The sequence below is a fragment of the Symphalangus syndactylus genome, chromosome 15 (assembly GCF_028878055.3).
Source record: "Symphalangus syndactylus isolate Jambi chromosome 15, NHGRI_mSymSyn1-v2.1_pri, whole genome shotgun sequence".
Taxonomy (NCBI): Eukaryota; Metazoa; Chordata; class Mammalia; order Primates; family Hylobatidae; genus Symphalangus; species Symphalangus syndactylus.
Genome location: NC_072437.2, coordinates 103,954,482 through 103,966,711, shown reverse-complemented (window position 1 = coordinate 103,966,711; position 12,230 = coordinate 103,954,482). Strand labels below are relative to the sequence as shown.

The 12,230-nt window shown below is 39.5% G+C and overlaps 1 protein-coding gene across 1 annotated transcript in view; it reads right to left on the bottom strand.

The window, feature by feature from the left end:
- The window catches only part of FREM2 (FRAS1 related extracellular matrix 2), a 187,999-nt gene that overhangs the window by 110,954 nt on the left and 64,815 nt on the right, over positions 1-12,230 (bottom strand). Inside the window, exon 3 of the mRNA XM_055244106.2 lies at positions 446-592. Within this exon, the coding sequence (XP_055100081.2) occupies positions 446-592 (147 nt within the window). The remainder of the gene's footprint in view (positions 1-445; positions 593-12,230) is intronic.

Here is a 12,230-nt window from a genome sequence, read left to right as displayed (position 1 = left end):
GTTGAAAAAAGGTTTCATTGGTTTGCTTTTGATTCTCAGTTTTATTTAAATGAAGTAAAGCAGAAGAAAATCATTAGTATTTAACAATTTACTGTTGGTTACAAAGAAAGGTCACGATACTCATGTTTCAGAAAACTTTTATCTTATGGGTAAATTACAGATTTGCCTAAGCTCATTCTAAGATCTAGTGACATTTATTTTTATTTCATAACTTATTAGTGTTCCTGCCAATTTTTATACCAGAAAAAGATCATATGCACACAGAAGGCTTGAAGAGATAAGTACCTTGACACAAACCTGTTGCTTGTTTCTTTAGCAGTTAGAGAACTTTTAAATTTTAACTTTAAGCTCTAAGTGAACTAAACTGACACTTTAATCACTGTAGAATTATAAACCTTTGCTAGAAAAATAAAATTTTGAGACAGAAATAAAAAACTAAACTTACTTATAAAAGAAGTTTCTCCCAAGTAACCTCTACGTTTAAGAACAACATCTAGAAATTTGGAGTCCTCATTGATCAGGTAGTACTCCTTTTCAAAGGAGATCCATGCCCAATTCAGACGAAAATTCTGGCTTGTTAACTTGTTTCCACCTTGAAAATAAAAATGTAAAGTCATAAATTAGTGCTTTCTTGAATGAGTGATCTTAAAAATTCCACAGATTACTTTAATGAAGCAACATTAACAATCAATACAGCTACTTAGTTTGATACACAACTCAGGAATATGTACATGGAGATACAGCTTACAGTCTAGGGACTGTTACACGTAAATTCAATCGCTGACATAATTCTTCACAAATTCCTTGCTGTTTTAGGGGGGGAAGTAGGTAATGGGTAGGAAGTGTACAACAACCAGAGGCTACTTAGTTTAATCCTAAAACTAAATATCCAACTTGCAGGATAACTCGTTTCCCACAAGGTGCCGCTGGAGAGCAAGTTTTCTAATCAGAGGGCTGCAAGGCTCCTTTGTGATGTTCTAAAAACACAACACACACAACTTCACAAATACCTTTTTCTGGTTCACAGAGCAATTGGGTGGAAGGTTTTAATTATAACCACTTAAGGAAAAACAAATATCCCTTCTCCGCCTCCGTTCTCCACTATATTCCACTCCATTCCTTAGAGCAAACAGACAGTTCTTTTCATTGATTGCCATTCCACTCTGAAGATAAGGTTTTCCCCTCCCATCTTCCCACCAAAATGGAGCGGGCTGCCTATCAGGAGAAAATAAACCTTGCGTGTGATCTCTCTAATGTCAAAGTGACTATGTTGGGTAAATGAAAGGAAAAATGGTTATCAGCTGATCACTCTGCACGCATCCCTCTGCTTCTTTTGATCTACACCAATTATTTCAGAGTAAGGTGAGGTTTACAAACAAAGGCATCAGTAATACCTTTTAAGTCTTTCTGAAAGAGGCTGTGAAAAAAAAAAAAAAAAAGCCCAAGTAACAAACACAGCTAGAGGCACAATTTTCATTCTAGTTTCTTCTCTTTGCAGTTCACATAGAAAAAGAAATGAAAGAGGAAAATCTCAAAACTTTAATAGACGACAAAAAAAAATCTACACAAGGGAAAACGTTGAGTGAGCGAAGACATGAAAATACATCCATCTTTGCTTGAACTTTTAAAAAATAAAAACTGCAGCAACTTTGAGCTATCAACACGTACTAAAGATTAAAGAGAATACCTCGTACAACTGAGATTATGTAGGGAAATTGTTTTCTTGTTTACTGTTGTTTGACTTTCAAATTAGCACAAGCCTTTTGGACAGCTATGTGCCAATGTGTGCAAGGGGCAAAAAGATGGTTATATCATTCAATCTTGTAGGTCCTTCTGTGGGATTTTTGCTTTAAGAGAAGCAGAAATATTTTTGTAAGGAACTATTCATTGCAAGATTTTCTATAATAACCCCAAACCTTAAAAACTATCTTATAGTATATCAAATCGATAAAATGCTATTCAACTCCTAAACAATAAATATGAAATTGTTGTTGGAACACCGAAAACACTTAAAAACACAACAACAAATGGTACTGATGCTGTGAACGTAGCTTCGTAAAATGAGGCATGATACAGCAGAAGCTGCTTGGTGTTTTAAATGATGGGATTATGGACTATCCTATTTTTAGCTAATTTATCAACTATAAAATATAAATAGATTGGGGCCAGGTGTGGTGGCTCACGCCTGTAGTCCCAACACTTTGGGAGGCTGAGGTGGGTGGATCACCTGAGGTGGGGAGTTCGAGACCAGCCTAACCAACATGGAGAAACCCTGTCTCTACTAAAAATGCAAAACTAGCCAGGCATGGTGGCGCATGCCTGTAATCCCAGGTACTCGGGAGGCTGAGGCAGGAGAATCGCTTGTACCCGGGAAGCGGAGGTTGTGGTGAGCCAAGATCTCACCATTGCACTCCAGCCTGGGCAACAAGAGCGAAACTCTGTCTCAAAAAAAAAGAGATTGGAGAGCAGGAATTTTGTGTCAGTTTGTCAGTTTAACAAGGAAACGCATTCCACATTTTGCCCTGATGGAACTTACTATGCCCAATGTCTGCCGCGACCTGAGTGCTGTTCTGGAGAGGTGAGGCCATGGGCTAGGAGGCTCCTCAGAACTGGAGTCCAAGGCCCCACCCACATCACTTCTAGCTGCTGTCTGACTCTGACCTAGTTACTTCTCTGGATCTCTGTTTCCTTTTCTGGAGAGTCAGGTGAGGGTGATGCTAATTAGCACCTGTGATTTCTTCGAAGATCGACTCAGATAACCCACACACACACAGTGCTCTGAGGCCAATAGTATCATTCAACAAATGCAAGCTCACTCTGTCCTGCCACGCCACGCATGCCCAAGCCCACCCTGCATGCCCACTGCTGGACTACTATTCGTCTGCCTTACACCCACCTGCGCTCCTTTCTCCTTTGCCCCTCTTGCCTACAGCTTTCGCCCATATCAAGTGGACTTTTCTTTGCAGATTTCAAGGTTCATCCTGACCTACCCTGATTGTTCCCCTTGCACTCTAATCTGCCCATTTGGAGGTCAAGCCAAGATCCTTGTAGCTCCTGGGTTGACCTCACTCTTTCCATCGCCCTTGTCCTCTTGCCTAAAATGAGGACCCCTATTCTTCCTTTCCACTCCTTATTGCTGCTCTATCCCCCTCCTGTGTGAAGCAGCTGCAGCTGCTCCAGCCCTCTCATCTGTTTGTGATTCTGCAGCTGTTCTCTTATTGATTACTCTGTATAGTTGTACACTTTAGTGGGTATCCTCTCATATTTTATTGTATTAATTTACTAATTGTACTAAATTGCACTAATTTACATAAATAATTGAGAGTATCCATTCTTTCATTATTGCCAATATTAGTTCTCATTGTTTTTAAAAATATTTTAAAAATTATTGTGTTTATATTCCATTAACTGGAACATCATCTAGAAAGTAATAGAAAAGATAGAATGACATGCAATTGATTAAATTAGTACATAAAACAGCTCTGATTTCAAAACAAATTATCAGATGAAAACACCTTTATGCCACACTCCTATCCACTTTAAACTGTGGTCCCAGTAAGCCTAGGTTTCATTCCAAACTTCTTGTCATGCTCTACCAAGCCTTTTCTTGTCCATTCTAACACCTATGGCTTCACATCCTATCAATTCCCCTTAAAGAGAACTATGCATCCTCTCACATCCAACCTCTCACTCTTTTCTGAACAAAAGTGCCTGTTTCGTATGTGCTATATCTTCTGCCCAGGACATCCTTAGTTTTCCTACTCTTCCTGGGAATCCCTATTCCTCTAAATTTTAACAATTCTTGGCTAATAATTTAAAGATTTGATTCTAACCCTTTCCTGAGATATTCCAGAAAATATCATTCTCTTCTAAATATGGCACATTTTAAGAATATTGAGTCACTGAGGGCTTCTCTCTTCAGTTTTTATAAAACAGCAAGCCCAATGCAAACTCCAGCACTCTCTACCACTTCATTCTGATTAGTTTTTCTCTACAGTACTTTCCAAAATCTTATATCCTATATATATTTACTATTTTTTTTGTCATTTTCTGTGTTCTCCCACTGCAACACATGATCCAGGAGGTCAGGGAGCTCATTTAACTTATTGTTAGAAAAACGCCTATTGCATCAATTAGAAACTCTAATGTCTTGGCTGAAAGTTCAGTGGTCCTTCATTTATTGAGCAATATAAATTTTCTATGTAAACGTAACATATCTCTTTCATTACTGAATCTTCTGATTAAAAAACAGTAATTGGTTTAATGACACTCTTTCTAAAACGTTTGCATACTTCTTGAAAGATTTTAAGTGATACATAAATGCGAATTATTGGAATTTGTGTTTCTCTAAATGACACTCCCAGGGATTATTGATGACTAAAGGGCTACTTAACCCTTCCTTTCCCTTTGTGGATGGTTTTAGAGATACCTAATTTCATCTCTACTTACATATCTGTAAAAATTATTTTCAGGTTTGTGCCTATGTTCTGGAAGGACGAAGTTGCCAGGTTACTGGTTAATCAGAGGTTTTGAATGACGCATAGCTGAACAGTTTGCTAGTATTTCATATGTACAACCACCACCATGAGATTTTATTTCAAAACAAAATTCAGAAAAAATATAAAGAAGCTTTGCTTTGTAAGACAGGAAGATGGCCCAAAGTAACTATTATAGAAAATTTAGAATTCCCACTAAAACTGAGATTTTAAACTGGAGAATATAAATGAAACACATATTTAACTAGAAAATATGCAGTCTATAAAGCTTAAATCTGAATGGAATTAAATACTACCTAACTCTTCTGAACCTTATACATGTGAATCACATTTGGTTTCAGAATTTGTAAAATCTTAGGTACTCACTTCTTATGCAAGAGTGATATAGAGATTTGAGGAACCAAGCTGTAACTTATTGTAGCTCCCTTTACTAAAACTGTGACCTTGTATAACTGAACTCTGTATTTTATTGAAAGAATAGAAAGATATCTTATTTACTAATTTGTTATCTATCATGTAAACTCCTCTAAAACCTCAATTAATGGAAATAATAAACATTGACACTTTAACAAAAGCTAATTGAATGTGAAATTATAGATGAAGTTAAATAATGTTAAAAACTGACAAATTTTTACTTAAACAAAATTTGTTGCCTTTCTAAAATAGATTCTGTCATCTATGGTGCACGAGGAGCTAGTCTCAGCACCTCATTGGAAAAAAATTAAAGTCCATGACTCACGTCATAAATCCACACAACAGGTGCCTGACAGCTGATAACCACACTCCCAAATGCTCTGTCTTCAAATCCTGACACCAAAGCCATTAAGGTTTTGATGAAAAGACCTCTTTTGAACTTATCCAGCTGGTCTTTAGACTTCTTCGTTTTCTTCAATTCAAACTCAGTAGTTTTTTTTTTTTTTTTTTTTTTTTTTAGAATAACAAAGAATACCAAACTCCAATTAGCCCTCCCTAAAAGTTCAGGACTGCCCGATCTCTCTAAAGACAAAGCATTTAATCTTCAATAATATGAAACTAGTGCCACAATTTTGACTTGTATTTGATAAAGGGGACATGTCCATTCAGCTTTGACAACAAATTTCTTCTTGGAGAATAGTTACAAATAGAAAATATTGTTGGTAATTTCTAGCTTGGTAAAATATCATTTGCCCAGAATAAAGTTCAGCTTCAAAGCTGAACTGAAAATCAACTATACAGAAATTTTTAAAAGCTGGATGTAGTCCTTTAAATCAGCAATAGATATAGATATTTATATGAGAAAAGATTCGGATAATAATACTATTACCTACCTTATTGGGGAAATGAGATCATTTGATTTTCATTATTGTTTTAGAGACATGGTGTCACTCTGCTGACCAGGCTGGAGGGCAGTGATGCTATCACAGCTCTCTGCAGTCTCAAACTCCTGGGCTCAAGTGATCCTCCCACCTCAGGCCCCTGAGTAGTTGGGACTATAGGTGTAAGACACTGCACTGGGCAGATAATTTGATTTTTATGCAGATTTTTAAGAAGGCTTGTTCTCTTAGCAAGACAGTGACTAGCAACCACGCAGCTACCATCTGAGTCAATGCTAGTGATTACGGTGAAGATCTAAAATTAAAGTTAAAATAAGGGATTCATTCCAATGCCATTTCTGTGATAGGATTATCTTCTCTTGAACTTTGCTTTGCCTCAGAATCTTCCACAGGAGAGTCTCCTTGAGCTTGTGGAATCCTGTCCTCTGGCCCCTAAAGTCAGACTGACTTCACTCTTTGCTGAAAACCACCTGGTGCAGAGCTGAAGCCGACTTGGCTCTTACCCTGCCCCCAGGGGCTGGCATTCAACTGCGGGAGATGGCACAGGCACTTAGATAATGTGCACAAACTAGAGCCTGGCAAATGCTGTGAGAGGCACTGATAATGAGCTGTGGGAGTTCACAAGAGTGAGGGATTACTGTAGCCTGAGGGGATCAAAGACAAATTCATGGAAGAGATAGTGTTTAAATGGGGGCTTAAGTACAGGGTGGTATTTAGACATTTAGAAAGATGGAGGGGAAGGCGTTCCTGGAAGATTAGGTATAAGACGAGAGATAAGAAATCCGGTAAAAAAAAAAAAAAAAAAAAAAAAAAAGGAACTTCAAAGAATTCAATGTAGTAGGCACTCAGGGCATTTACTAGATATTTATTTCCTTCTCTTCCTATTTAAGAGACTGGATATTAGAGGCAAAGAAGGCAAGGTCAAAATACATCTGCAGCCCACCCTGGATCATCCAGAGGTGACTCAGGCACTGAGGGATGACAAGCTTTAGACTACTTGATAATTTCAATAATGATTAGTCCAATAGTAAGGTATTCAAGAATTGCTGCTTATGATAATTGTTATATCATTTTCTCCCTTCCTTCTGAACACTCCCTTCTCACCATTTCCATTGCCTAACACATTCCGAAAATGAGGCAGCACAAACAAATACGGAGACTTGGTAGAGAAATGTAGAGAAAGAGGAATGGAGCCAGGTGTGGTGGCTTATGCCCGTAATCCCAGCACTTTGGGAGGCCTAGAAAGGCAGATCACCTGAGGTTGGGAGTTTGAGAGCCTGAAAAGCATGGTGAAATCCCGTCTCTACTAAAAATACAAAAGTTAGCTGGGCTTGGTAGCAGGTGTAATCCCGCTACTCAGGAGGCTGAGACAGGAGAATTGCTTGAACCTGGGAGGTGGAGGTTGCAGTGAGCCAAGATCATGCCACTGCACTCCAGACTGGGCAACAGAGTGAGACACCATCTCAAAAAAAAAAGAGGAGTGGCATGACAAAGACCCAGGAGGTAGAGGGAAACAGGCACAGCACCATGACACAAGTGGGTTTCCGCTGGACACACGCAGCTTGTAGTGATCGTTTGGGCCATTCTTAGGATAGCCATATACAAGCACAAAAGAAAAAATGGAGCTACGATATCTTAGTAATTGTCACACAAACTACACTGAATTGAGATCAAGTGTGGATTATTTCATACTCTACTCAATATTCAGATAAGCAATGGCCAGATTACATGGAGGTGGAGATGGATGCTGACAAATATATCCATGTTCACCTTACAAGCCAAGAGTATCGCAGTCCACATTACTATGTGTAATTTTGTTCCCTGAGGACATGATATGGTTACATATATACCCATCCCAGGTATACAATGTGGGTATGTAATAGGTATTTGTACACAAGTTTCCAAAGACTGAAATTCCTATTCATCTACTAGGCAAAAGACTAATATATGGTTGATTCTCATTATTCCTGGATTCCATATTTACAAACTGCTCTACTCATGAAAATTTATGTTAGCCCCCAAATTAATACACGTGGTACTTTTGTAATCATTCTCAGACATGTGCAGAGGGGCATCAAGAAATTCTCATCATCTGACACTCTGTGCTTTCTTGTTTCAGCTGTCATGCTGTAAAGAAGTATCCTATTCACAGTTTTTTTTTAGTGCCACATTTTCCCTATTTTTGTGCTTTTTATTGGTGATTTTGCTATTTTTAAAAATGGTCCCCAATCGGCCAGGCACGGTGGTTCACGTCGGTAATCCCAGCACTTTGGGAGGCTGAGGCGGGCAGATCACCTGAGGTCAGGAGTTTGAGACCAGCGTGGCCAACATGGGGAAACCCTGTCTCTACTAAAAATACACACACACACACACACACACACACACACACACACACAAATTAGCCGGGCATGGTGGCACATGCCTGTAGTCCCAGCTACTTGGGAGACTGAGACATAAGAATCGCTTGACCCCAGGAGGCAGAGGTTGCAGTGACCCAAGATCGCGCCACTGCACTCCATCCTGGGCGACAGAGTGACACTCCGTCTCAAAAAAAAAAAAAAAAGGCCCCCAACCATAGTGCTAAAGCACTGTCTGGTGTTCCTAAGAACAAGAAGGCTGTGATAGGACTTGAAAAGAAAATTTGTGTGCTAGATAAGTTTTGTTCAGGCTGTGAGTGTGCCGTGTTAATGAATCAGCAACATATAGTTAATAAGGTGCCTTTAAACAGAAACACACATAAAACAAGGTTATAACTGATTGGTTGATGAAATGTGACCAGAGGCCAATAGAAACTTAACCCTGTATTTCCCCTAGGAGCAATGCTTCAGTATTTGCTAATTCAATATTCGCTGTGATTTTACAGAAATTTAACTGCGCTGAATAATTAAAATCAACTGTATTTACTCAGTAAAAGTCACAATAGGTTATTCTTTGGGGACACAAAAATAATGGAGCACAGAAGCAGAAAAATGTTTACCCCACACACATTTTGTCTTGCTTTAATCAATCCCTTTTCTGGCATATGCTCAGGAGTGTGAATTGCAAGGAACCCTCACTGCATTCTCAGATGGGCAGCTCTGGCCTCCCTCCAGCCATCTGTCCCTGGCCACGACAATACTAGGATGTAGACACAGCTGTGGCTTGGGGGTGAAGGGTGTACTGGCTCCCGCATGGCTACCTGCTAATTTGAGCATATACAAAGAAAATTTGTAGGATTGTTGTTAGCCTATAGGAGAGGGATATGCATGGAATGAATTCTGATGAAGAATCACTCCTAATCCTACTAGAGAATTTTAGGATAATTCATTTTAGGATCTCAGTTTAAGCAACAGCCCACACCTGGGGTTCCTGTCTTCCTATGCTTAGGTGGGAAACTGGAGTGACAGACCTCATGGAAGCTGATTTTCTTGGGCTATAAAGGAGCCTGTGGAGAGAGAACTGGTGGTAATGAAAATGCATGTCAGGCAAAATAATGGACTCTATACAAAAGTTTAATTATCTGAGTGTAGGGATTCAAAGTGTAGTGTAAGTTTTCTCATCTCTAATTCTTGCCCGGGCTCCTGGATGTATTTAAAGTGGAAATTTAAAGAGATGTTTAATTAGTCTCTTTTTCACACCAGGGTCCAAGCAGCACACTTTTGGATACCCTTTTCCTTCAATAGAGAATAACAGAAAATATCACCACACAGCTATGTGGCCCATCCTGGGGGTTCCTGGGGCCACAGGGAGGGTTCCTCCTATGGGGGAGCTGGGCATAGCTGTGATAGGATTTCCAGTAGAGCTGTGCAGATGTTGGGCAACTGGGCTTACTGTGGAAAACACCTATCCTTGAGGCAGAAGTGATATTAAAAATAATCTTGACTGGCTGGGCACAGTGGCTCATGCCTGTAATCCCAGCACTTTGGGAGGCCGAAGTGGGCGGATCACAGGGTCAGGAGTTCAAGACCAGACTGACCAACATGGTGAAACCCTGTCTCTACTAAAAATACAAAAATTAGCTGGGTGTGATGGTGCGTGCCTGTAATCCCAGCTACTCAGGAGGCTGAGGCAGGAGAATTGCTTGAACCCGGGAGGCGGAGGTTGCAGTGAGCTGAGATCGTACCACTGCACTCTAGCCTGGGTGACAGAGTGAGACTCCATCTCAAATAATATAATAATAATAATAATCTTGACCAACCAGTGTCATGGGCTTTGACCAATCAGAACTGGCATAATATAAGCATCGGACAATCAAAACACAAAAAAGAGAAACCATAACACTCATCAAAAACAACTGGAACTCGGCCGGGCGCGGTGGCTCACGCTTGTAATCCCAGCACTTTGGGAGGCCGAGGCGGGCGGATCACGAGGTCAAGAGATCGAGACCACGGTGAAACCCCGTCTCTACTAAAAATACAAAAAAATTAGCCGGGCGTGGTGGCGGGTGCCTGTAGTCCCAGCTACTCGGAGAGGCTGAGGCAGGAGAATGGCGTGAACCCGGGAGGCGGAGCTTGCAGTGAGCCGAGATCGCGCCACTGCACTCCAGCCTGGGTGACAGAGCGAGACTCCGTCTCAAAAAAAAAAAAAAAAAAACAACTGGAACTCAAGTGCAGGTACAAACTGGCTGAATTCAGCTCAGCCTTGGGGACTCCGAAAATGCCTGCAGAGGAGAGCTGGACAGATTGAGGGCCATGGTCAGGGTGATTTTGATAATATGCACATTATCTCAATGCATCTCACAGCAACCCTGCAATTTAGGTACTTCCACATTATGTGCATGAGGTAAATCAGTGTCAGATTAAACTACCCACTTTACATTCCAAGGGGTATAGTATGTGGTAGATGTAGCATTCAAGTGCAGCCTGCTAATATTATTCCTATACTTCCTCTGAGTCTTCATTTGATGTTGTTTAGGTGAATATCCTATGTGCAGGCTATTCTAGCTTAATTCTAATTTGCTTAACTTAATTTATAAATTAGTGCTACTGGAAAGAAGCAAAACTGTCATCTGAGTGAGTTTCCCTCTACTATCAGCTCTCATTCTAGTGAATAGTGAGGCCCTCAAATGATAAGTATTATGTGACAAAGCAAAGGGTATGAAAGCCGGTTAATAAATATTTGAGATGGATTTATAAAAAATTAGCGCAAGCTAGGATTTAAGACCCTCTGGTTTGAGGAGTTAATTTGGAGCCAAAGCCAAAATCCAGGGAAGCTAGAAGGAAAATCCTCCTTCCAGGCTGAATAATGTGCATCATCAGGCCACAGCCAGGTTGGAATGGGAATCTGCAAGCCTGAGCCTGCAGGGATCCTCTGCATTTCTCTAAGCACAGCCCCCTCCCCCAGCTCCATTCAAAAATAAAATAAAATAAAATTAAATTAAAATAAAATAAAATAAAAAGAATGTGTTAATTTTCATCCCCTACAACAAAAATTGGGGACAAGGAAGGAAGAAACATGAGTTTACATCCTCTCACCTAGAGTTTAAGCATATTTCCTTCATCAAACCTGATTTAATTGGGTAACACTGTACTTTCTTAATTAGAAGCTTACACTTAGTGGAATGAATGTCTGTACTGCTGGTATGCATGCCTAGGATAAGGAATTCAGGTGTACATCTACCGAGGACAAAGGACAAAGCAAATACATAATTGCAAGATGAACTCTCATTTACAACATTCAGGTTATTGGATTATCATTTGGAGTCTAAATTACAAGCTAATTTTGTCATTTTAACACTGTGATGTGAGTGGCTGAGAATTATTTTTCCTGAAAATGCAAGTATAACACTGTATTCTAAATAAGAACAAAACTAACTCAAGAAATGATTATGTGGGTGAATAATACAAACGGATGCCAAGCATTTTAGAGCAGAATGAATGCTGGATTCCATCTTTTCTCAATGCTCCATTTTACCTAGATTCAGAAAGGTTGGGATGTAAATAAGATTACAAAGCATTTTACATTCCCAGGGATTTCACTCCTGGTTTACTGGTCTTTCCATTTAACAGGCTGTAATCTCAAATACTGTTCTTAAGCATTAGATTATTTTAAAATGTGTTTAAAATTAAATAAAATTATATGTGTATATATAATTTGAGAGGACTTTATTTTCTTTAAAGCAGCCCAGATATAATTTTTTAAATTATTTTTCACTTATATAGACGTTAAAAAAAATTTAAATACTATACTGTTATAGAAAAAATAACTGCTTTACCAAGAGTTAAGCTTGTCAAGAAGATCCACACCCTCTTCTCCCTCTGGGGAAGAGAAAAAATACAAAACAAAACACCTGGTGCAGCAAGATTTCATGCATGCACTGCCTGAAGCTACGAATAAATTTATTAGATCTACGGCAACACATTCTTAAAATAAACTTAATAGCCTTCAGGTCTCTGTTCAAACCAGAGCCTAATTCCTTTTGTGGCGCCAGACTTCTCCCCCC